General features: G+C 41.9%; 1 protein-coding gene across 1 annotated transcript; it reads right to left on the reverse strand.

The window, feature by feature from the left end:
* Positions 1-5,760: 5,760 nt before the first annotated feature.
* On the reverse strand, positions 5,761-12,095 carry CYP1B1 (cytochrome P450 family 1 subfamily B member 1). The gene is made up of 3 exons (XM_019742220.2): positions 11,726-12,095; positions 10,279-11,322; positions 5,761-7,505 (listed from the first exon to the last, which is right to left on the reverse strand). Exons 2-3 carry the CDS (start codon positions 11,319-11,321, stop codon positions 6,917-6,919), a joined length of 1,632 nt encoding a protein of 543 aa, XP_019597779.1. The 5' UTR covers position 11,322; positions 11,726-12,095; the 3' UTR covers positions 5,761-6,916.
* Between the last annotated feature and the right edge of the window lie 11,980 nt (positions 12,096-24,075).

The raw sequence follows: 24,075 nt of genomic DNA on the forward strand, positions 1-24,075 counted from the left end.
CCCTGAGGGGTAGGTTCCAGCCCACGGCTCCGGCTGCTATAGTTCATTCCAAAGGCTGGTGTCCTACTTTCCTCTTCTGCCCTAAGGACCCAGTACCACCCTTTTCCCTCAGCCTGCAAGGTCTCAACACAGGCTGTGACCCAGGTTCCCATATCTGGGCTTGACCTTCTTTGTTCAGTGTTTCTGTATGTGCCAGCAGCTGCTGTGCCCTCTGGCAACCTCAGTTCAGCTTCATTTAAGCTCATTGGCACCAACTCTCCTTTAAAAATATATTTCAATCTACTTTAATACACAGTTTTATGAATTTTCATGCGTGTCTAGATCCATGCAACCGCCACCACAGTCAGAAAACCCCCCAAAACTCCATCATGCTTTGTAGGCACACTGTCCCTCCACCCCTAACCCTTGGCAACCAGTGAGCTGCTCTCCATCACTTTCATTTTGTCTTTTTGAAACTGCCATATCGCTGCATTCATATAGTATATGCCATCTGAGGCTGGCTTCTTTTACTCAACGTTACTCCCTTGAGATTCATCCAAGCTGTTGCATGGATCAATTGTTTGTTTAATCGCTGAGTGTCATTTCCTTGTATGGCTGTATCACAGTTAGTTTAGCTAATCACCTGTTGAAGGACATTAGGTCGTTTCCAGTTTGGGGTGATGATAAATAACACGCACAAGGATGCTCCTTGCAGCACCAGGGACGCGTGAAGTTGGAGGCCATCTGCATGCCCGTTCCCAGCAGAGCGGACAGAGAGAACGTGGTGGATGAATAGCATGCAATACAAGGCAGCAGTTAGGGGCCGTGGGGTTAGAAAGCAATGGGCCTTCCAAATACTGTGCTAAGAGAAGATTAAGCAACAGGATGAGATATGTACCGCATTTGCACAAATTAAAAACACATGTGTACAAAACAATAATACAAATTTTGCTGGAACACATACAAACAAAAAAAGACACATTAAGCACTATTGGGAGGGACAGAAACAACTGAGAGGGAGAAAGAAACAAAATAGAATTTAAAATTTCCATTTTTAGGACTAGATAAAAACCAGAATTAAAAAATGTAAAAAGAGACTGGAAGATTTTTCTGGGTTGTGGAGAGACTCAGCCCTGACCTGAAGGGATCTCAGTGGTTTAGGTTTGTGCTGTAATACTGTGAAATTTGTGTAATATTGCGTTGTTTATTTAGTACAATATTTATTTAGTTAGTTTATTTGGCCTTTCAATCACCTGAAAGGATCTCAAGTGGTCCAAAGCCAGTTTCAGGCTCTCCATTTATGTTGTTTTCAATGGCAGGCTTCCCGTCACCTTGCCTATCTCATTCATGCCTTGGTTCTGCGTGCTTGCGCGCTCTCTCTCTCTCTCTCTCTCTCTCTCTCTCTCTCTCCTTTCCGGCCGTTGCTGTAAGCGTTTATCCTACTCAAGGTCTCTAAGAGCAGGAAAAGCTCTGATTAGTCACAGGAACCAATGCCCAGTGTAGTACAGCCCGACTGGAGAGACAGTTCTCGAATCATCGAATCAGGCCACTTCACAGGCAATTGGTCCAACCTATGGATGGCCTTTGGCTCAGACAAGGGTCCCAAACAGATGATAGGACAAAGGTTTTAGGGCTGCAAGACAAAACATGGCTTTTCTTCTTTTTCTTTTTTTGCATAAGGACCAGCTTGGGGATGCTTCTCAGAAGAACGTTGTGAATCTTCCCGGCACTTCACACGGTTACTTACTCCCTGACAGTGGTGTGGAATGCACTCTGGACAAAGGAGGTACACTGCTTGTGAAACTCCAAGGATCATAGGGATTAAAATATAGATGGACTAGACTATATACCCAAACACAGGCAGGAAAACAACAGGCTTTGGAGTCAGTTCATCTCTAGGGAAAACCCAGCTCCTGCCACTTCTAAATGTATAATTGTGGCACATTACATTACTGCCCCTCACAGGATCGTTATGAGATCATGTATTCGAGTGCTTAGCATGGTGATTCATTCATAATAAGTGCTGAAGATATTTTCGCTCCATTTCTTCCCCTCATACCCGACATGTATTGAAAAGTGTTGATGAAGCCTGTGTTTGAGTGAATAAGCTACAGAAATAGGCTGTTGTTTGTCTATAGCTTGCCCAGACTTATTGCAAGTAGATTATTTTCCTCCAATTTTTTGCTTTAAAAAAATTGCTTCTGACTGTATTTGAATGTATTCATTTCCTTTCTTTCTCTTCCCTTCTCTGAGAGTTGTAACTCATAAGTCAAAACTGGAGAGCAGAGAGTATGAGAGTCATTGAGTCATAATAAGGGAATGGTAACAGCCAAAACTTTTGTAGCACTCGTGCAGAAAAATTGACTGGCTTTGAGAAATAACCACTATGAGTTTGCAACAACCACCCCTGTCTTACGTCCAAAGTTGCATTCATTTCCCACCCTGAATTCCAGCCTGATATTCTAGTGGGCTGTTTATGTAGAATCCAACTCTGCTTGACATTTTTGTGAACACCTGACCCCAATTATGATTTTGTAAAAGAGATTTTTTTCCTATGAAAATATTTACTTCACTTGTCCTCAACCTTTATGACTATTTCCAAGAGCCTGTATGTAAGTACATCTGGAAAACAAGTGAACATTCTCTTAACGCAATTCATAGCCATACCTTTGGCTGCTAAAGTGATGTTCTCAGGCCAAAGAATCAAAAACATGGTGTGCAATTTTACTTCACAATTTCTTTTCCTGTTTTCACAGTAATGGGAGCTAAAGTCTGAAAGAAATAAGGGCTCCTGGCACTGAATCGCCCTGCCATCTGGGGGGGTGTGGCGGTGAAGGCCTGGAGAGTCACAGCAGCGTTCCTGTGAAGCCACGTCTTTTTACCAGGTAAATAAGTCAGCAGAAAAATATGTCTACATCGTGTATTACAGAATACTCTCATCCATTCTATTTCATTGAACATTAATTGCACTTATTAATTAAGACACATGTACCTTAAAAATGAATGAATGAATGTGTATCAACCAAATTAAAAACAAAGACTTTCATGTAAAAAAAAAAATGAACAAATGAAATACTCAAGGGAAAGGCTTGGTGTGCTGTTGAGGGAGAAAAAAAAGTGTCATGCATTTTTTAGATGAAGCAGAAATACAAGGTCAGAGTCTTAAAGTATCAATCTATTCAATCCTTCAGAATTAAAAATTAATTCCCATTACTTTTGACATTGGTTGCTTGCTTTAAAATTTAACTTCTGTGTTGTTTCTTATAAATTCAAAAATACAGAAATCAGGAATTTGGTAGGAAACTGGATACTGAAAACCTACTTAAAAAAAGAAAGAAAGAAAGAAAGCAGCCTAAAATATAGAATGGCCAAGTAAAATGTTTACAGTGCAATATTTTAATTCAAACACTTATAAAGAGTAGTTGAAATGAATAGATGCATTAGACTATATTTGCTACAATGTAAAATAAAACTCCATGACAATATTATGAAAGTGATTTTTATTATTTTGGTAATGGTGTCCTATTATAGGTAAATCACAGATACAGAATTATTTAATTTGGTATATCAGACAGTAAAAGCTATATATGAATGCCATGTCCCCAAAATCTATTTCAGGTGAAATTATGCATTATATTTGCTATGTACATATTAAAAGCATACATTGTAAAATACAAAAATAAGAAAAGGTTAAATAAGTTTTTCTTGAGTTATAAATGTCTAACAAAGAATACCTTTTTATCACATAGTTGTCTCACAGCTGAAATCACACAAGTTAATATATAATGCTATGCAATTATTTGATCTGATATAGATCTAATGTGAAAAATATTAAGGCTGTAATAACATTTCACAGGTAAAGGCTAAGTTCTGAGACATGAAAGCTTTTAGATAATCCACAAAACAAACTGAGACATTTTTTTTTGTTTTGGAAAAAAGGCAATTTCTTACAAAGTCAAGCTTTGATATATGAATGAGGCATTTAATAAACAATATGCTTTATTGCAACAACCTGGAGTAGATGTTCTGACTATAATGGTGACCGGTAAATTCTTTCTCTGGGAGGAATAAAATGCGGTTTCTCTGATTAAGCTATAGCGTGATTACTGTAGCCTCCAAATTTGGTCATTTTTGTTTTTGGATTTGCTTTCCTTCCTTTAACTGGGTTATAAACATATTAAAGAAATCAGCTAACCTCCAATTGCCCGCCTTCCTTTTTTCTATATAAGCTCAGCTTTCCCATTGCTGAAAGCGCCAGATGAACTGAGCTCACATACATAAAAAGGACATAAAAACAGATTATGTAGCACATCTGGATCTGGTTGACTTAATGAGGCATCCAGATTGGTATATGATTACTTTTGCTGCCACACACCTCTCAGAATAAGTAGGCTGTTAGCAGCCCAAAATCACTACCACAGCCCTGCTGGGGGGAGGGAGGATAATAATATTTTGGAATTGCCAGTGCCAAAAACATATAAATGTATTCCGTAAGTCCGATTTCTATAATTGACTTTAGTGCCTTTAAAAGCACTGTCACAGTTTTTCATATCAAAGAGGTACAGCTATGATATACTATTAAAAGTATGTGAAATTTTAACTAATAAAAAATTCAAATTACAACATAGATCTGCTACATGTGGACTTTTTCTAAGTCTATTTGGGATGTAACACTGGCACCCAAACCATCTTTTTTTCTAAATATTCATACTTCAAATTAATAAATTTGGAATGGGTGGGGAAATGTTTAACCATCTTTCTTCCTTTTCACTTTTTCATTCTTTTCTCTTCCCACCCCACCCACACACAATCATTATACACTCCTTCCTTTATAATTATGATAAAAAGATTCCAAAAGCTTAATAAAATGTAACAAGTTGTAAGCTTTTAGGACACTGCACAGCTTCCTTTGGACATTAATATGCAATGAAAGTTAAAACTTCAAACTTCACTTGAAACTTTCACAATCTGCCAACATTTTAAGGTTTTCAGGTTATTGACATAAACTGAACATATACGTTTTATTCAAGCCTTATGTCTTCACAGTTACAAAAGCTACCTCTCACTGCGTTGCCAATTTTAAATAGTACAACTGATCTGATCATCTCTACTGGTATATGACGCAACTCTCAAAACAGCCACCCAAGACTACCTTCTGGTTCGGACTTTCCAAAACACTGACATTAATGCTATTTCCAAAAATCATTTAAAAGAAAAGAGAACATCTGGATAATTTGTTGCATTTTTCACTATTCATCAGGCAAACATGGGTTAAATTTCTCTGCTTCCCCCAGGCTAACAGTCAGATTTCCAGTAACTTCAACTGGAACTCAATAATCAGAATGTCTTTAAAATTAAATTAAAATTTAAGCATGCCAAAGCTTGGAATTATATTAACTAGATCAATTTTCAAAAACAGATTCTGTATTATGAATATAATCATAATAAATATGCTGTAAATAAGGAACACATCTTACAGATCCAATTTTTATATTTTTTCATTTGTGTACAAGTTTTGGATGAGAAAAAGATTTTGCTTCAACTTGATTTTCATGATGTCAAAAAATAAAAAAATAGGTAGTTGATTCAATCAAGCTCATTTCATGTATCTGGGCCAAAATTAGTTGAATTGATTGTACTATTCAATTTGCTATGACATTATAAAAGACATACATTATTCAACCTTTTCTTGATCAAACTAATTAATACTATTTAATAATAAAATAACTAATACAATATGAGTAATTATATATGTATACATATTTAATATTATCTGGTGACTTTTTTTTTTTTAAGATTTTATTGGGGAAGGGGAACAGGACTTTATTGGGGAACAGTGTGTACTTCCAGGACTTTTTTCCAAGTCAAGTTGTTGTCCTTTCAGTCTTAGTTGTGGAGGGCGCAGCTCATCTCCAGGTCCAGTTGCCGTTGCTAGTCGCCCACCCACCATCCCTTGGTGGGAGTTGAACCGGCAACCTTGTGGCTGAGAGCCCACTGGCCCATGTGGGAATCAAACCGGCAGCCTTCGGAGTCAGGAGCACAGAGCTCCAACTGCCTGAGCCACCGGGCTGGCCTCCCCTGGTGACCTTTTTTAACCTACGAGACATACTGAAAGCTGTATCGCGATCACATAATTTAAAGCTTAGCTGGGCTGGTAAATCTTGTTCTTTTTTGTCTTTGGGTTTTGTCTTTTTTTTTTTCTCATAATTGAAATTCTGTACTTCGGCAACCAACACGGTTCGAAATTTCTTACAATTTAGCAAACTTACACTTTAAAATTCACGATAAGTCACTGAAACGTACTATAATGACTAAACCAACTACTATCAATTTATTTTTGAACAAATGACTTTATGAGTCATCCAATAAAGTAAGAGAAAGCACATCAGTAGGCAAAAAGATAAATCCATCCATAGATACCAGAGCCTGCCTAAGCTACTTTATGGAAAAGATGAAAAGGGAATTTCTGATCTTACCTTTTCTTTCTCACCCACAATCACATGACTTACACTGTAATTATTTGCCTTTGCATATTCAACAATATATTCTGAAACTTTGCTTAATACAATTTTCTATGGAGATTTCAGCACAAAGAACAGCATTCTTGGATGCCACCCACAAAGGCATGGTATTAAAAGTACCTCTCCATCAGCGTTTTGCATGTGTAGCATGGTGTTTTAATTCCAAAGAGTGCTCTCTCAAGAAATTGTTACTAGTATTCTATATATGTATAAAAATTCTTTGAGCCCTTTAACTCTGACGCAAAAAATCTTTCCAGAGCTCCTGCATAGCAGAGCCCTGTACTGATCTGAGGAGTCGCATATAAAACGCAGTATCTACAGGTCCATTGGTTTATGCTCACAGAGGAGCTAGAACTTTTTACTCCCCACCCCCCAAAACTTGAGTACTTCTAAGATTCCAGCTCACTTCTGGCTTCTCACTGGCAGTCTTGCTCAGCTTGTAACTTTTGGACAGTGCTATCAAGGAGCTCCATGGACTCTCTGAGAGTGACATTGATTTTAAATGACTTGGGTTTAACGGTCAGGCCATAAGTGAAATCCATTTTTGAGGGCTCATCTGGATTGGCCTTGAAATTGCATTGGTGAACCAGGATGGAAATGAAGAGAAACAGCTGTATCTTGGAAAGCTCTTCCCCGATGCAGCGTCTTTTGCCCACTGAAAAAATCATCACGCTGCTGGCCAGGTCCTTGTTGAGGAAGCCGTCCTTGTCCAAGAACCGAGCAGGATCAAAATCCTCCGGGTTAGGCCACTTCACTGGGTCATGATTCACTGACCACTGGTTAACAAAAACCACTGTGTCCTTGGGAATATGGTAGCCCAAGACAGAGGTGTTGACGGTGGTGGCATGAGGAATGGTGATGGGCACAAAGCTGGAGAAGCGCATGGCTTCATAAAGAAAGGCCATGACATAAGGCAAGTTGGGCTGGTCGTCCAGGCAGGGCAGACGGTCTCGACCCACGACTTGATCCAATTCTGCCTGTACCCGAGCCTGCACTTCTGGGTACCTGTTTGGGTTTTAATGGAGAAGGAGGAAATGAGTGAGGAAAATGCATTCTTCTTTCATCTAGAAAGCACATTACAATTTATTTTCATCCCACTTTTATTTATCTGAATCAGTGACTGAATTTCTGGCCCAACAAAATTAAAACAATCTTCTAATTTCTCACGAAATTACAAGATGGGTAAATGGATAGTTATATTTCCTCTAATACGCCTCATGTGGCTAATGCTCTCTTTCCCAACGTAAGTAAAAAAAAAAAGTCTAAGTTTTCTCAGCCTGAAGAAGCACAATAACGGACAAGGCCAACTTTCCCGTTAGACACAGGAGGCGCAGTGCCTGCAACCCACAATACCCACGAAAATGGTTTTATTACTTTTAAAATCAGAGGGAAAAATGAACTTTTAGGTCAAAGAAAATGTTTTAATATGTAATTTAAATATGTTTATACCAATGTAGTCATAAAAATACAATTTTTATTTTTATTTTATTTTTTTATGGAGTAAGGAGTCCACAAAGACAGAAGAGCTCAGGGCCCACCAAAGTTAAAATGCAGCCCTGAAAAGAGATCTTTTTTCCCTCATCTCCCTACTGTTCTCATTTTATATAAAGATAGTTGGTATCCTGATGGATAAACCTACATATCTTCTAGATATAAAAGCAAGTTCTCAATGTTCATGAGATTATGGTACAAATTATAATACTTATTCACTGTTGGTGATATAAACTAGCACAATCCGTTTGGAAAACAAAATCTTAGTACAAAGCAAGATCCATAAGGGTAATCCCTCCCCCACTCTTTTTAATTTTTAAAATGTAATCAAAATATTAAAACTCAAAAAATGATTATATATAATGATATCTTATTATGGCAAAAGAATATGTAACCATCAAAAATTACCAAGGTGGACACTTATGCAATCTATCAATAAAATGAAATAAATTTTTTTAATTACTAAAATGAAGTTTAAAAGATGGGGAAATGTCCATTACAATAAGTGGAAATGTCAGAAGTAAAAAAGAAACGTAAATAATTATTGTAACTCTGAAAAATATTTAAACGTGTGTGATGAAATTATGGGTGATTCAAAAGCTTCCTTCATTAGCATCACTCTACAGAGGTCTGCAAACTTCTTCGAAAACGGCCAGATAGTAAATATTTTAGGTTTTGCAGACCAAACCCTCTCTGTTGCAACTATTCAGCTCTGCCTTGTGCTATAGTATGAAAACAGCTGTGAACAATACATGAGTATTTTATAAATTTTGATAAAACATATATACAAAAGGAGTTAGTGTAATCTGCCAATCCCTGTCATAGTGTCTTTTCACTAAAAATAAGAAAAATGTACTCACCAACTATATTAAATTGAAAGTGACCCTAAAATTGTTTTATTTCCTTTCGCTGCCCAATCTGTGTCTAAAGACTAGGAAAGTCTGTTTCAAAAGATAACATGCTTATCTGGGGATACTAAGGACCCATTGATCCCATTTTGGGATGGCTTCGTCCTGCTCTATTACTGACTTCTCTTTATTCGATTTCTGCCCCCTCCCCCAGGTGTTTCTAAGATCATAATACTGAAAAGCGATTTTAAATAAACAAAAAATTCAATTTGTGAAAGTAGCCGTACAGTATCTAAGGGTTGCAGTGTTGCAGTGGATTCCAGTAAGAAACGAAGCTGTCTTTGCCTTTCAGTTTCTGAGGTGCCAGCAAATTCAGCTTTCCCCACCGCTACCTTGTGCGCCAAGAAATAGCACAGCCAGGATTTCTGGTCTCTCCAGGCAATCAAGATTTGCTTGAGCGAGACATGTGCCCCTGGGGTAAGGTTGCCAGATAAAATACAGGCCGTGCAGTTAAATCTGAAGTTCCGATAAACAATGGCTAGTCTTTTCGTATAAGTAGTCCCGTGTAAAACTTATTTGCTAAACCTGGCAACAGCTGATAGTGGGAATCTGTTTGAGTGCGTGCACAGCACTTCGTAGAGGGCCGCGACCTTAATCAACGTGGGCACTGGGGACCAGCCAACCAACCGAGCCCGGCCCCTGGGGCCAGAGACGTAGGTATGCAGCGGTCCCCTGGATACCCTGTTTGCCTTTCTGGATGCTGCTCTGCGCTCGGTAAAAGTGACTGCTTCTCTGGTTTTTTACCCGACACTTCTCTTAACTCCTAGCGCGGCGGTTTGATAAACCCAGCACAACCCGCGGATTTCTCGCTGCTCTCCTAACGCTTCCATGCGGGTTAACCGTCTGCGTGTCCAGGTCTGCGGGCCTCCGGGCTACCCTCCGAGCGCTTACTGTGCGGGAAAACAAAGCCCAGACGTGCGCTGGGTTCTAGCGCAGGGCTGGGCGACCTCGAATACGCGCAGCAGAATGGCCGAGCCGACTAGGGTGCTTTGTTTATTTAACATGTATTTTCTACGTTACCCTCTCTTTCGGAACCGTTCCAATTTTGCTTCTCCTATGCCAGGGAGGAAGAGATCCGGGCTGATCTGCGGACACTTTAAAAATCTTGTTTTTCCAAGGGGTTTCCCACAAATTCGTCTCCACTCGAACAGATAGCAACAAGATCAGAGGCGGAGCGGTCCGGGCCCCGCTGGGTGGGGTGTGCACACGTATCTCAGCCCGCGTTGTGCCTTCCTGAGCTGCGCTTTTGGGACGTGATCTGATTTGAGAGGTGGGGACCTACTGCGAAACCCTCCCGGCGCTGGTCGCGGCCTCAGCCTATTCTAGTCCCACACCGCCTTTTATTGGAAGGCCTGACCAATGCCTCCTGGAGGCTTTACCTGGTGAAAAGGATGAGCAGCCACTGCAGCGCGGTGGAGAGAGTGTCCTGGCTGGCGCCGAAGATGTCAGTGACTGTGGGCGACACATACTCCATGTCCAGCCGCGCGCCGCGGTCTCCCGAGCCCTCGGCCGCCTCCTTTCCCACGGAAAGGATGAAGGCGTCCATCATGTCGCGGGGGTCTGCCCCGGGCCGAAGGTTTTCGCGGTGCCTCAGAAACTTGTCGAGGACGAAGTTGCTGAAGTTGCGGTTGAGCTGCTCGAATTTGCGGAAGGCGGTGCGCATGGGGTTGGGGAAGTGCTGCAGCCAGGGCAGCAGGTCTACCAGGCTGCCGGCGCCCACCGTGCTCCCGAACTCCTCGTTGTGGCTGAGCAGCTCGCGGAACTCGGCGTCGTCGTGTCTATAGCGACAGCCGAAGCACACGGCGCACATGATGTTGGCCACGGCCACCACGGTCAGCGGCCGCGGGTCGAGGAAGTCACCGCCGGCGCTGCCGCGTACCAGCAGCTCCACCAGCTCACGCGCTTCACCTAGCAAGTGGCACTCGAGGATGCGGCGGCTGCGCGGCTGGCCCGTGGAGAAGGCGCGCATCGTGCTGTGCGCTGCGCGCCGCTGCACCTTCCAGCGCTCCGAGTATTGGCCAAAAGCCAGGCTGCGGCCGCCAGACACCAGGCGGTAAGAGGCGAAGCGTGGCCGGTCGGCGAAGGCGGCGCCGTGCTGCACCAGGGCCTGGCGGATGGCGCGCTCGCTGTTCAGCACCACCACGGGGCAGCTGCCCAGTCGGATCTGGAAGACGTCGCCGTAGCGTCGCGCCAGGCGCGCGAAACAGAGGTGCGGCGCCGAGCCCAGGGATGCAGCGTTTCCGATTAGCGGCCACGCAAAGGGGCCAGGGGGCGCGGACCCCGGCTGCCGCCGCCGCTGCCTCAGCAGCCACTGGCCCACGTGCACAGCAGCCAGCACCGAGAAGAGCAGCAGGAGCGTCGTCTGCTGGGCGGACAGCGAGATCGGCAGCAGAGGATCGTCCAGGCTGAGGCTAATGGCCATGCTGGAGAGAGGAGGGCAAAGGCGTGACACTCAGGTGTGCAGAAAAAGGAGCGGGCGCCCCATGCCCCTACCTCCGGCCTCAGGCTACTATGCGCTGTTGGGTATGGAGGTCACGTCTGGGATGCCTCACTGGAGAAGCAGCTAAGGACGTCCCTTCCCATCTCAAACCCACTCCCCAAAGGAGAGGGGCGTGTTGCTGCTTCTCTGTGACTCAGCCTCCAGCCCCCATCCCCAGCCGCGTAACGGTTCCTGCAATTCTGGGACAACACGGCGGGCATCGAGGCAGTGGCGCTCAGCTCCCTCTAAGTGCCTATCATCCCAGCCCCGGCGCCCCACCCCACCCAGATCTGCGAGAACCCAAGAAAAGAGGCCGCGCGGGAAGGTGGCTCCGCAGACAGACTAACCTGCGAGGAGGTGTAGTTTCCAGCGGCACGCGACCGCCTGCTCCAAGAGCAAATGTCAACCTGAGTGTCTCCAAGAAGTTGGAGGCCCGCCCCGGACACCTGCTGCCAGCTCTGGGAGCTTTAGCACCCACTCTAGAGTCTCGAGGCGTCGTCAAAGCCAGGGGCACTTGGATTGGGTTGGGGACGGAGAAAGGTGCCTCCTCTGCCGAGACCCGCTGCACCCGGGGCCTCGGTAAAGTCTGGGTTTTTTCACAGCGGGGGTTTGAGGGTGGGGGTCGAGGAGTGGAGTCTATCTCCAGCCCTCACGCCCCTCTCGCAGCTCTGACAGCTGGAGTTGCAGAGGCGTGGCCCGTTTGCACACAGTCACTCCAGAGTCAAAACGCGCCATCCCGTTTTTAAAGTCTGTTTAAGAGGGAGGAGGCAGACGGACCTGGCGGGGGCGGGGATTGCGGGGGGCGGGGCGCGTCTGGACTGTCCAGGCGGTAGTCACGCAAGGCGGCCCCCAACGTTCCCGGACTGCATTGGAGAAATAGCCACTCGCTTTACTAGAAGCTGCGGTCTGGCCTTTTCGGTTGTCCCCAAATCGCTTTTAATCACTGTCAATCCCAATTGTGGCCGCACGGTTTCCCCGGAAGCGCGCTCGGGACAGAAGCTGCCCATCCCTCTGTGCTCTCCGTGGGAGTGCTCCCCGAAACTCCTTTCCCGCCCAATTACTTGAACTTCATTCCCCCAAGAGAACACTGCTCTGTATCCTTGGGCGCCGGAGCTAGAAAAAGAAACCTGTCAATTTGGAAACGAGGATAGTTCGGTTTGTGGTGGCGGTTTGCCTTACAGCCTCCGTAGTTATTTTATCTTAACGTTCTCGAAAACAAATGGCCCTCAAATGAAGCCCTTCGGCGCACAAAGTTCTCGTTCCACCTCGTGCAGCGAGATCAAGAATCTCTGGAAGACGCCTCTCCCCCCGTCGCGGGGACCCATCTGTGCTTGGCACGCAAAGACCAGTTCTGGCCGGACCCAGCTGTCCCTGACTGAGGTTTCCCCGCGTAGAAACTCCTCCAGGTGGCGCCATCCACTGGAGAACCCGGGATGGCGCTGGCCGCGTCCAAGGTCCTTGGCGCTGGGCCCGGAGCCAAGCTAACGCAAACACCAAGGGACTGGAGGGGACGAAGGGCTCTCCGAGGCTTCCCGGAGGGAGGAGGGAAAAGGGTGGGGGGTAAGAGGGAAGCAAAGGGCCGCGTGCCTGCTAACTTTTATCGGGTTGAAGTTTGCTTTGCTGTCGCCTCCCCCTTGCGTGCGGAGCTGTGCCTTGCGTGCGCGGCTTCTGGAAAGTCGGCTCCAGTCATATCCCTCGGCGCTTCTCACGGCACCTGACACGCTGGGCGGCGGCCGCGGGCGGGGTGTGGGCAGCCACCACCCTCCGAAGCGCACGCACAGCTGTGCCCATGGATCTAGCGAGGCAGACGTTCCTGCCCGCGGGCCATATCTGGGCGTGCGTGCGCTAGAGATGGGGACGCTTCTTTCACAGGGGAAGCCGGAGGCGTCCGGGCCAGCGGTGGCCTGGCTGGCTGTACCCTTTCCTACTGGCTAGTACAAAGTATTTTCCAGAGAACAGGTCGTCTCAGCGAGACTGGGGAAAGGGCGAGCCCGTGGGAAGGGTGGGGTGTATCTTAGTTAACAAGGTAAGAATTGTACCTCCCGATCTCCGGAGTCATCTAATGTGAATGTAAAAGTTGTGCGTTTACCATGTAACAACTCTGTAGTTTGAGCTTTCCTAGCAGTGCGAATATCTGTTGTTTCTCGGTTTACGGAGGAGAAAAAGGAGTTCAGAGAGGTTATGTGACTTACCCACACTACCAACCAAGAGGTAGAGCGAGGATTTGAACCCACAAAGTCCCACTCCAGATCCATCATACAAGTTTATGCGAAAGGAAAGCCTCAGATAAAAGGCACAAATGCCTTCTTTCCTGTCTTCCCTCCCCATCTCTATGCCTTTAAGCAAAAAGTCAGCTGGAAGAATTTTTTAAATTTCATTTTTTCAATTACAGTTGACATACAATATTATATTAGTTTCAGGTGCATGACATAGTGATTAGACATTTATACGCCGTAGGAAGTGATCACCCTGGAATAATTTTTTTAATAGTTGTTTACAGAATTCAGGATTCTGAGGATCACATAGAAGAAGTAGTGTGCTCATCTTTTGCAATTAAATTGGTTTTGAATGAGAGAGACTTGTGGACTGTGCCTCACTGCTGATGCTTGAATATGGTTAAATTTAAAAGAAAAACAAAGGGGTGTCTGAAAAAGGGTCTGACTTCTTGAGACACTGAAACCAACAATAAGATATCTGACCTGACAGGAAAATGCCTTTTTGTAAAAGTTCCTTCGGTAGCTTTTGAGAGGTCCCCTGGAAATTATTTCACACATCATGATGGAATACTCACATCCATGATGAACTTAGTTTTTGAGCAACTAGTGAAATAAGCACTGGTTTCCCAGAGCTGTGTTGACCTACATATCCTTTGAAATGAATTTCATAACCACCTTACAAGGTCCAGCTTTAGCAAGACCCTTGCCTAATAATTCAAGACTTATGCATGCATCAATCTCTCATTGAACTTTAATTTGGTGGACAGAAATTGTCTGTGGGTTAATGCTAATTCTGAGCTATCAACATTCCTGAAAGCCTTTATCACAGTATCTCCTCCAGAATCAGAGCATATGCAGGTTCCCTTTTACTAAGTAAATTCCTATCTTAAAAAGTATAAAGCAAGGTTGTTCTTAAGACCTCCTGTTTGATTCCTGAATAATGTCATAGTTTTTAGATAAACTCAGTGCTTGCCTTCCTGCCATAGCAAATAGTTTAAGCATGTCCTCCGGGCTATTGATGCCTTGAGCTTAGCTCTTGTTCTTGAATATGCCTTAAAAAGGCAGAGGAACCAGATGAGCAAATGCTGTCAGAAAGGTAAGCTCTTATCAATTTTGACAAACCAAAATGACTGGCTATGGTAACACCTTCAGAATCTGCCAGCCTCAGGCTCCTCCAGGCTTTGTGGTGCAGGCCTCTGTTGCAGGGCCCATCTGGTACCTAATGAAGATATAAGGTAAATCCAAAGTAGTCTGTGGGTACTCCGATCCAACTCAAGGTGAGGCCCTCCCTCAAGTGAGAATTCACACTAGGCTCTTTAATTATCATCACAACTTCTCAACCAGTCAGTCTCTAAGGCCCAGGGATCTCATTTCAGGCAACAGCACAGAATATGGGGGATTTCACCTTTCCAAATCTGAAACTTGAATTGTTCACTGCAAATAACTTTCAAAAGAACAGCTAAGCTAAAGACTTTAAAGTAGAGGCTTAAAATACTTTGTATTGTATTGATTCCAAAGAACAGAAATCCGGCTTAAGCTTGTTTAAGCAGGACAGGAATGCTCTGGCTCCTGTGCTGGGGAGGATAACTGTGGTACCTCACAGGATGGAGGGCCCTGGGCTGCTCCCCACCCCATCTCTATCTGTGCTGGTCTTTCCTAGAGCTTTGTTCGCAACCTCTCCATGTGATGAGAAAGCTGGCCATAGGCAGCGTGAAAAGAAACACTCCAAGAAGAAGAGGACATCTCTCTTCCAAGGTCATTTATTACAGAGCCCCCTGCAAGGTCTCCAACATGCCAGGTGGGCATCAAGCCGCTGCTGTGGTCAAGGGGCTAGGATTGTTATCAGAAAAAGAGACACGGGGGAGGGGGGACATTAAGGAAGCCAAAGATAACAGCTCCATCTGTCTGCATGTATCCACTTCTGCTCATTGCTCTCTTTTGTGTTGGAGGATAGCCCAAAGCTACTATTATTATTATTATTATTATTATTATTATTATTATTATGTTTAAATCAGCAAGTGAGATAGATACATTGCTCCTAGAGTCAATAGCCCACAAAGCTCAGCCCTTATGTCACCAAGCTAAAAGTTAGTGTTCTTTCTGGGCTTTTTCTCTAGAATAATCTCTGTACTGATTTTTATGAGTAAACACCACTCTTCCAACCTCCTCCAAACACACATACACATGTGCACTGAGAAGAGACTGGAGTAGAAGAAGCACAATCTCTGGCCAGTCCTTGATGTGTGGGGTGGGCAGCAATCAGGAATTAGACACATGCTGGAAGGTGGGAAAAACAGGAATAAGACAACACACCAAGTGTCCAAGGTGACAGTATGACAGAGGGAGATGCTCACTGTAGAGTACTGCACATCATGTGCTGGGATGGAGAGGACCCTTAAGAGTCCCTATCCGACTTGCTTCTGTGTCCTTCCTCCTGATAATAAACAGGCTGAGAACCACAGAGGTAAAAATCTATGAAGCTGTCATCTGTAGGATACACCATTATTTTATGTACTAATTAATAAAACAGCAGGGGGCAGCCCACATTAATTAGACCATGGATTGTAAGACATATTCTGATTTCAGAGATGTTACGATGTTATTTTTAAAAGCGTGTTTTAGAGTCGATGACATACTATGCATGCTACCAAAGATCCTCTGCACCTCTACCTTTGTATTAGGCAGTGCTAGTCCTCAGGTTTCTTGGATGGCGCAAGTGGGGCCAGGAACATTACTTCCCAAACCATCCCCCTTCCATTACCGTTACTTGATGTGGACAATTGGTGTTTTTCTAGTCCTATGTAAAGTGTGTATAGAAACTGCTTTGGAAGATTTTGCTAATTTTATCACCTAAATAAATCTAATAAAAAGACAGTTACTTACTAAATCAGTGCTGCTTAAGACAAGTTTCTTACTCCTCCTTCCCTTTCAACTTGATTGCCCCATCAAGCTTGCCCTACCAAGCCCTTTCCGTGGAGTCTGGTAATAGTGGAAGCCACAGAGCTACACTGCATTGTTCTAGTTTCCCACCAAAATATTTTCATACATGTTTAGAAGTAAAGGGATATCAGTGTCTGAAACTTACTCTCAAATGGTTCAAAGAAAAAAGACAGAGAGAGGGAGTGAGAGAGAGGAAAATGGTAAAGCAAACGTGGTAACATAATTCAGAATTGGAGAATTGGAGTAAATGAAAATTCTTTGTGATGTTCTTGCAACTTGTCTGTAAGATTGAAATGATATCAAAATTAAAAGTTACTAAAAATAAAAAAATAGCATAAGAAAGCAATATTTTCATAACATTTTGAATTTACATTGTCCTCTCAACTTTTATTGGGTGTCTTATAAGAAAGGACAGTAAAAAGCACCTGGATTGAAGGATTGATATGTTGTTCAATGTCCTCCATGGGACACATCTTTCTATGAGTTCAGAGCTAAGAAAAAGTTTGTGCTCAGTTGCAGTAGTTTTCCCCAGCATGATCTAATATGACTTTTACTTTCTTGGCTGTCTTGGTTTTTTGATTGGTTTGAATGTATCTATGAGGTGTAACAATTATATTCAAGAACTCATCCTAGAAAAGGAGCTACATACCTCATTGTTGAATATCACTATGGTCACCTTCAAAGTACTCCCCTTGGGAAGCTATGCACCGACGCCAGTGCCTAGTCCACCCTTCAAAGCAATTTTGGAACTCTTTTTCTGGAATGGCCATCAGAGTTATTGTTGTATCAACCTGGATATCCTGAATGTCATCAAAATGTCTTCCTTTCAATATTTCCTTTATCTTCAGGTAAAGAAAGAAGTCATTGGGGGTCAGATCAGGTGAATAGGGAGGGTGTTCCAATACAGTTATTTGTTTACTGGCTAAAAACTCCCTCACAGCCTGTGAGCTGGTACATTGTCGTGATGCAAGAGCCAGGAATTGCTTGTGAAAAGTTCAGGTCGTCAACTTTTTAATGGATCCTTTTCAGCACTTGCAAATAGTAAACTTGGTTAACTGTTTGTTTAGTTCAGGGGTGTCCAAACTTTTTTCAAAGTTTTTTACCAGGGGGCCATATGCAGTAAAATACACAAACAGCCGGGCTACTCACTCGAGGTGAAGTACCTATTGCTTCACCTGGTTTATTTAAGTAAACTAAATATATTTTTGGAATTTGCTGCGGGCCAATTAACAATGGATTGCAGGCCGCAGTTTGAACACCCCTGGTCTAGTTGGTACAAATTCGTAATGAATAATCCCTCTGATATCAAAAAAGGTTAGCAACATTGTTGTAACAAGTTGTCAAACTTAATTGTCCAACCTCGTATGTCTTTTATTGAAAGCTTCCTTTAGTTCCTTTTGAAAATAGAAGAAATATAATATGTAAAAAGTACCTGCTCTTACTTTCGCTGTATCCTTCTTTTAAGGAGATAATCCACTTGAACTTTCCTGTGCTTCATAAAACATAGCGAGTGGTACAGTTCTCCAATTGCTTCTTTCTGCTTCCTTTCGTTTCCTTCCCTCTCTACCTTCTTTCTTCCCCTGGCTCTTCCTTTTCCCTTCTTTCTTCTCTCTCATTCTCTCTCACCCTTCCTTTCTTTGGATCAATTCTTATCTCTTCCTTACCTTTGGAGACCTCCATTCTTTCCTCAAGCTGCCGCCATCTCTGCTAGCCTTTCTCTCTACCTTCTCCTCATTACCTTTTCTCTCTCAAGGAAGAGTAAAGAGTAGGAGCTCAGGAGGAAGGAGAAGTGGGAGTGAAGAAAGTAAGAAAAAGGGTCAGGGAGATAGAACAACTAAGAAAAGAAAAAGGGGCAAAATATCAAAGACGGGGCTAAAAGATAAGCTTAGTGATCATTAAGTCTAGTCTCCCAGCCGTTCCATGAGGGCCTCCTGCTCAGTATTTGTGGGGGGAAGCTCTCACTCACTCACGACAGTGATGATTCCATAACAAGCAAAGGTCTGTGGTTGCTTCCGCACATTTGTTCCTGGAGCTTCAACTATCACCCCATCCAATTCTGAAATTTACCTTTCTAAGAGTGGAAGTAGGAGTCTACTGTCTACTGCTTTAATCAACAGAGAAAAACTTCACTTTCTTAATTCTTTGATCAAGCACAGAAAATCTTTAGGCAGACGAAGGAAATTGTTTTTCATCTTTATTCCTAAAAATAAATACTTACCAGTTTACAAAAAAAAAAAAAAAAAAAAAGCAGCTTAAAGTAACAACAAGTAAAGTACAAAAAAAAAAAAAAGCTTAAAGCAACAACAAGTAAAGTACAAAAAAAAAAAAAAAAAAAGACAGCATATACATTTGGATTCAGCTAAATCACAGCATCTAGACATGAGCATGTTGACGGGTACAGCTTCCAGGTTTGGGGTGGATTCTTGGTTGAGGATCTAGAGTTCAGTCTTCTTTTTCTCTATTAACGTCTTAGTTTTTAGGATTACATCTGTATTCCCTCACAGGTTTTCTCCTTTTTGCAGAAAAAAACAAAAATTAAGGTAAAAAACTATAGTGACATCCAGGGCTTGAGAAAATAATTGGTAGTATAATAACTTAATTGGTTATTTCCTCCCCTACACATTCCCAAAAGAGAACATGAGGGCTGGATGATTATACATTGGCTTTTTGTCCATCAGCCCGCAATAGGATTTTTCCAGTCTACGGTGGAAGCGTTCATTTCTCAGCTGTGGCCTGTCCTATGATTGGACTGCTCTGGTTAGGAAGCTTTAGATGTTAGAAGGTTCCCAACATTAAGAAAGAATCTGGAGTGATTGTCTTTTGATGAACTTAGAGCTACCCTTTGGAAGTCACATAAACCAAGACCAATTTCTCTCTCATGTAACAGCCCTTCACATGTTTAAAGATGACTACTGTGTGTTGCTGAGCCAATCTTCTATTAACTAAGAAATGCCCCAGTTCCTTCAATCATTCCTTGAATAACTTGGTTTCTAGAATTTTGTCCAGCTTATCTGTGCTTTCTAGACAATGCAGTTTTTCAATATGCCTATGTACCTATAACTGAATACAAAGTAGGGTTTCCAGGTGGGAAGTTCTTGGGAATTTTTTTCGCTTTCCCATTCCATATCCCGAGAAAAGTTGGTCGGGAAATCAGGAAAATCGGCTCCTTGAACCCAGTAAATACCCACAATGGGAAATAAATGTACCACTCACAATATGTCTCTTAGACATTTCTCCTATTTATCACTATCTAAAGTGATTGTGTTAAAATGTTACATGCCACCAGACATGCAGGCGCTACACCAGAATCATATATCACATGACCAGCTCATTTTAGCTCTTGTAAATCAAGCACATTTGATCATGGAGAACAAAAAACAGTTTGTATTTACACAGAGAGACATATTTATTTCCACAACCCAGGATTTGACTACAAAGTCATCTTCAGGTGAACTAACTAAGGAAATCTAAGGTAGTTTACCTTAATATGACATTGTAGTCAAATCCTGGGTTATGAAAATAAAGATTTCTCTGTGTAAATACAAACTCTTTTCTGTTCTTCACGATGAATTGTTTCCACAAAGTGACGGCCAATACTACCAACCACATTCAATCAGTTTGTTTGTGGCTGAGGATTGTGATGTGTGTGAGTGTTCTTGGCTCTCTCAGCTATGGTGGGTAAGTCAGTCTCTTTAAAAACAACTCGCACTGCTAATATTTTATTCCAATATTGCAATAATTTCCCATCTAATATCATAATGTTTTGTGGCACTTTTTAGCTATAAATATTCATTGCACAATATAGGTCTTTCTTAATTTTTTCTTAATGCTTTTAAAGAAAATAAAATTTGAATTTGTTAAACATAGAAAAAATCTTGTGTCTCTCACAAAGTACTTGAGCAATGTTAGTTGTCTATGTGAGATGGAAGAGGATGAATTTTTTGCCTTGTCAAGTAAGAATGAAATTGCACGATTGGCGAAGTCATTAATGGAAAGACTTTTTATAGGAACATTTACAGCAGAAGAAGTTCCAAGAGAAGAAACAAAGGATGTCCTTAGAGAGAGTTCTGACGTTAAATCAGAATCTGATCTGAAGTGTGAATTGACTAAAGCAATATCAATTTTGACATCAAAGCTTAGCCCTATGCATGCAGACAAAATATTTGCTTCTCTAAGGAAGGAAATGAGCTTTTATGAAGCAACGCATTCTCTCACTCCCAACTTAAAGATGATTTTAGACGCACTCATAACAATTCGACCAACGTCAATGTCAACAGAAAATAAAAGAAATTTTTCCATATCAAGTATATTTATTACAAAGCAAAGATCATGATTGTTTGATCGGGCAATTAAATGATCTATGTTTCTTAAAGTTTCATTTTAAAAATGACAAATAAAAACTATTTGGAGTGTTTTTTAAATTTTCAAAGGAATGATATTTGCTTTTGTTTTCTATTAATGTTTAATTTAATAAATGAAATATTTAAATGAGATTGGGAATGTTAATACATTGTCTGATATATATAAAAACTCACTGTATACTATAAGGTTTGGTTAAATAAAGTTTGTATTAATTACATTGTTTACATTTTGAGAAAACCTGAAATATAACAGAAACCTAGCCAAAATGATACCTTAGTGACCCCTGTTTAAGCACTCAGGGCAAGAGATGCACTAGTCATGAAATTCCAGTCGACCTCCAGTTAGGAAATTTTATTTACTCAAGTTTTGCATTGATCTTTTACATATAGGACTATCTGGAAACCTCTGAAAAACTGTGCCGGGGCCACAAACTCTGGTTGCCCCACCTGCTCTATGGCTTTTCTGTTTATTAACATTTACTGTTACAGCCATTATTACAGATGATCAACGAAAATTAAATTTAAAAGATTATTTTGGGAGAATTCTTGGGAAATACAATTTCCCATTCTCAATTCCCGAAGGTTCCAAAATGTTGGGAATTGGGACATGTTGAAACTCTTGCTGGCTCTGAGCGACAGATACCAAAACAGGAGTAGGAAAATAGTATGGGGAGAGCATGTCTAGTGGCTGGGTGACCACTGGCCCACTGTGGACTACTTGTATGCCCCAATTTTTGGACTGCAGCTTATATCATATATCCACAAATATAAAATATTGTGGATATTTTATATTTTATATATATATATATTATACATATATTTATATATAAAATATGGATATATGATATATAAATATATGTCTACATATATTTATATATACATATAAGTTTTATTTATATGTAATTTAAATTATATATATTATATATATATAATTTTTCTGATTGTGCCAGATATAAATTCTTAAAACACACAAACATAGTACATAGACTCTTGTTGAAAAAGAGTCACTTGGTATATAAGAATATGCAGAAAAATGGGAAAGCCCATACTCCCATCTCTTCTCAGACATAACCACAGGAATCATGTGCCTTCTATTTATGTATGTGCACATGTACATATGTATGTATTTTTAATACAAATGAGATTATACTAGAATTACTGTTCAGTGAATTTTTTTTCAACTTAACAATTGTCTTGGTGACCACAACAGAAAAAATAGATCTACCTCATGCTTTTAAACTATTGCATAATATGATTGTAACATAATTTATTTTACTGTTTTTCTTAGCTGGTCATTTGTGTTGTTTTCCGACTTATTATAGATTCTACTGCAATGACTTTACTTTCCTGTGCAATTCTGTATGTATTTGCAAATGTTTCCCCAGTAGAGATACTTGAACCAAGGGACTATGCATTTTAAAGAGTGTTGATACCACCTCATTATCTTCCAATGAGTATGTATACTCATGAACCTGGGGTTTTGTATCATGTAGCATGTGCCAAAATACTTTACCTTTTATAAAGAACGGTTGCTTTAATTTAACTTTGCAAATGTAGGATGAAAACAAACAAAACAAAATATTACTTGTCTCTCAGATCTATTCCTTAAAGAATAGGTATGCTTGAGTTCACATTGGCTTCTCTTCTTTACAGTTGAGGGAAATCCCCAGATTAAAGCCTCTTAAGACTTTAGAAGGGGTACATTCCAGATGTCCACTTCCCTGTGGAAGACATCACAGAAGCCAGGGTTGGGGCAGCAACCTCAGCAAGCCTGGATATCCCCTCTGAGATGATGACAATTCTTTACAGGCCCCTGGACACAGGCCCAAATGCCTTCTGGGTCTGTCTAATCTTCCAGAGGAGATTAAAAGCAATGAAGCCAACATACCATGACCATTTACTGTGTTTCCCCGAAAATAAGACCTAGCCGGACAACTAACTCTAATGCATCTTTTGAAGCAAAAATTAATACAAGACCCGGTATATTATTATGTTATGTTATGTTATGTTATGTTATGTTATGTTATGTTATGTTATGTTGTTATGTTATGTTATGTTATGTCATGTCATATCATCATATCATATCATACTATATCATATCATATTATAGACCCAGTCTTATAGTAAAATAAGACAGTCTTATAGCTGAACAATCAGCTCTAATGTGTCTTTTGGAGCAAACATTAATATAAGACCCAGTCTTATAGTAAAATAAGACAGGGTCTTATATTAATGTTTGCTCCAAAAGACACATTAGAGCTGATTGTTCAGCTAGGTCTTTATTTTTGGGGAAACAGGGCAGGAGTTTGGCTTCTGGGGCCAGAGACTTTTGGCTGTGAGGCCCAGCTCTTATTTAAAAAGCGGTGACCTTGGCCATGTTATTTGACTCTTCGAAACCCAAGTTTCCTTATTCATACAAGAGGAATAATAATATCCTCACCTCAGAGGGATTAAATGAGATACTGTGAAGAAACCAATTAGTGTAGTTGATTGCAAAGAGTGAAGTCAATACAACTTGACCATTACGATTACTACTACTACTACTACTACTATTGCCATCACTACTATTACTACTAACCCTTATTCCCGCCCAGTAAAATCAGAGTCATGCAAGGACTTGGATATCACAGGAATAAAGACATGGCCTGCTTGATTCACTGTGATGGCTCCCTTTAAGAGGACATGCCCTTACTCATCTGCAAGCTCCTGAAACCCTAAGGCGACGCCAATCACCTCCTCCTCGTCTTTCCAAGTGGCACTTTGAGTGGTTACGAGCACCACTCCACAGCCAGTCAGGGCCTGAACCTGGCTCTCCCATTCATAGTTGAGAGACTTCAGTTGCTACAATCACTTCTCTGGGTCCAGTTTACCCTTAGGTAAGGTGGAGGTGATACTAGCATCTATTTCACAGAGTTGTGGCGAGGACTAAATGAGCTAATACATGTAAAGCTTTTAGAACTGTGCCACCTAGTCAGGGCTCCGACAGTATCAGCTCTTACCATTATTCTGTCGGAGGCCACTTGCTCTTGCACTTAAAAGGCTGAGCTCAGAGCCATCTGTTCTTGGCAAAAGGACTCAGCACCAATAGCCAGTTTGCGCTTTCCTCCAACTCCCTAATGGCAGCTGTGCAGTACTTCTTCCTCACCTCGTGTCACCTGACCCAGATGTGCCAACTCAGGA

Source organism: Rhinolophus sinicus, linkage group LG05 (genome assembly GCF_036562045.2).
Source record: "Rhinolophus sinicus isolate RSC01 linkage group LG05, ASM3656204v1, whole genome shotgun sequence".
In the NCBI taxonomy this organism is placed as follows: Eukaryota; Metazoa; Chordata; class Mammalia; order Chiroptera; family Rhinolophidae; genus Rhinolophus; species Rhinolophus sinicus.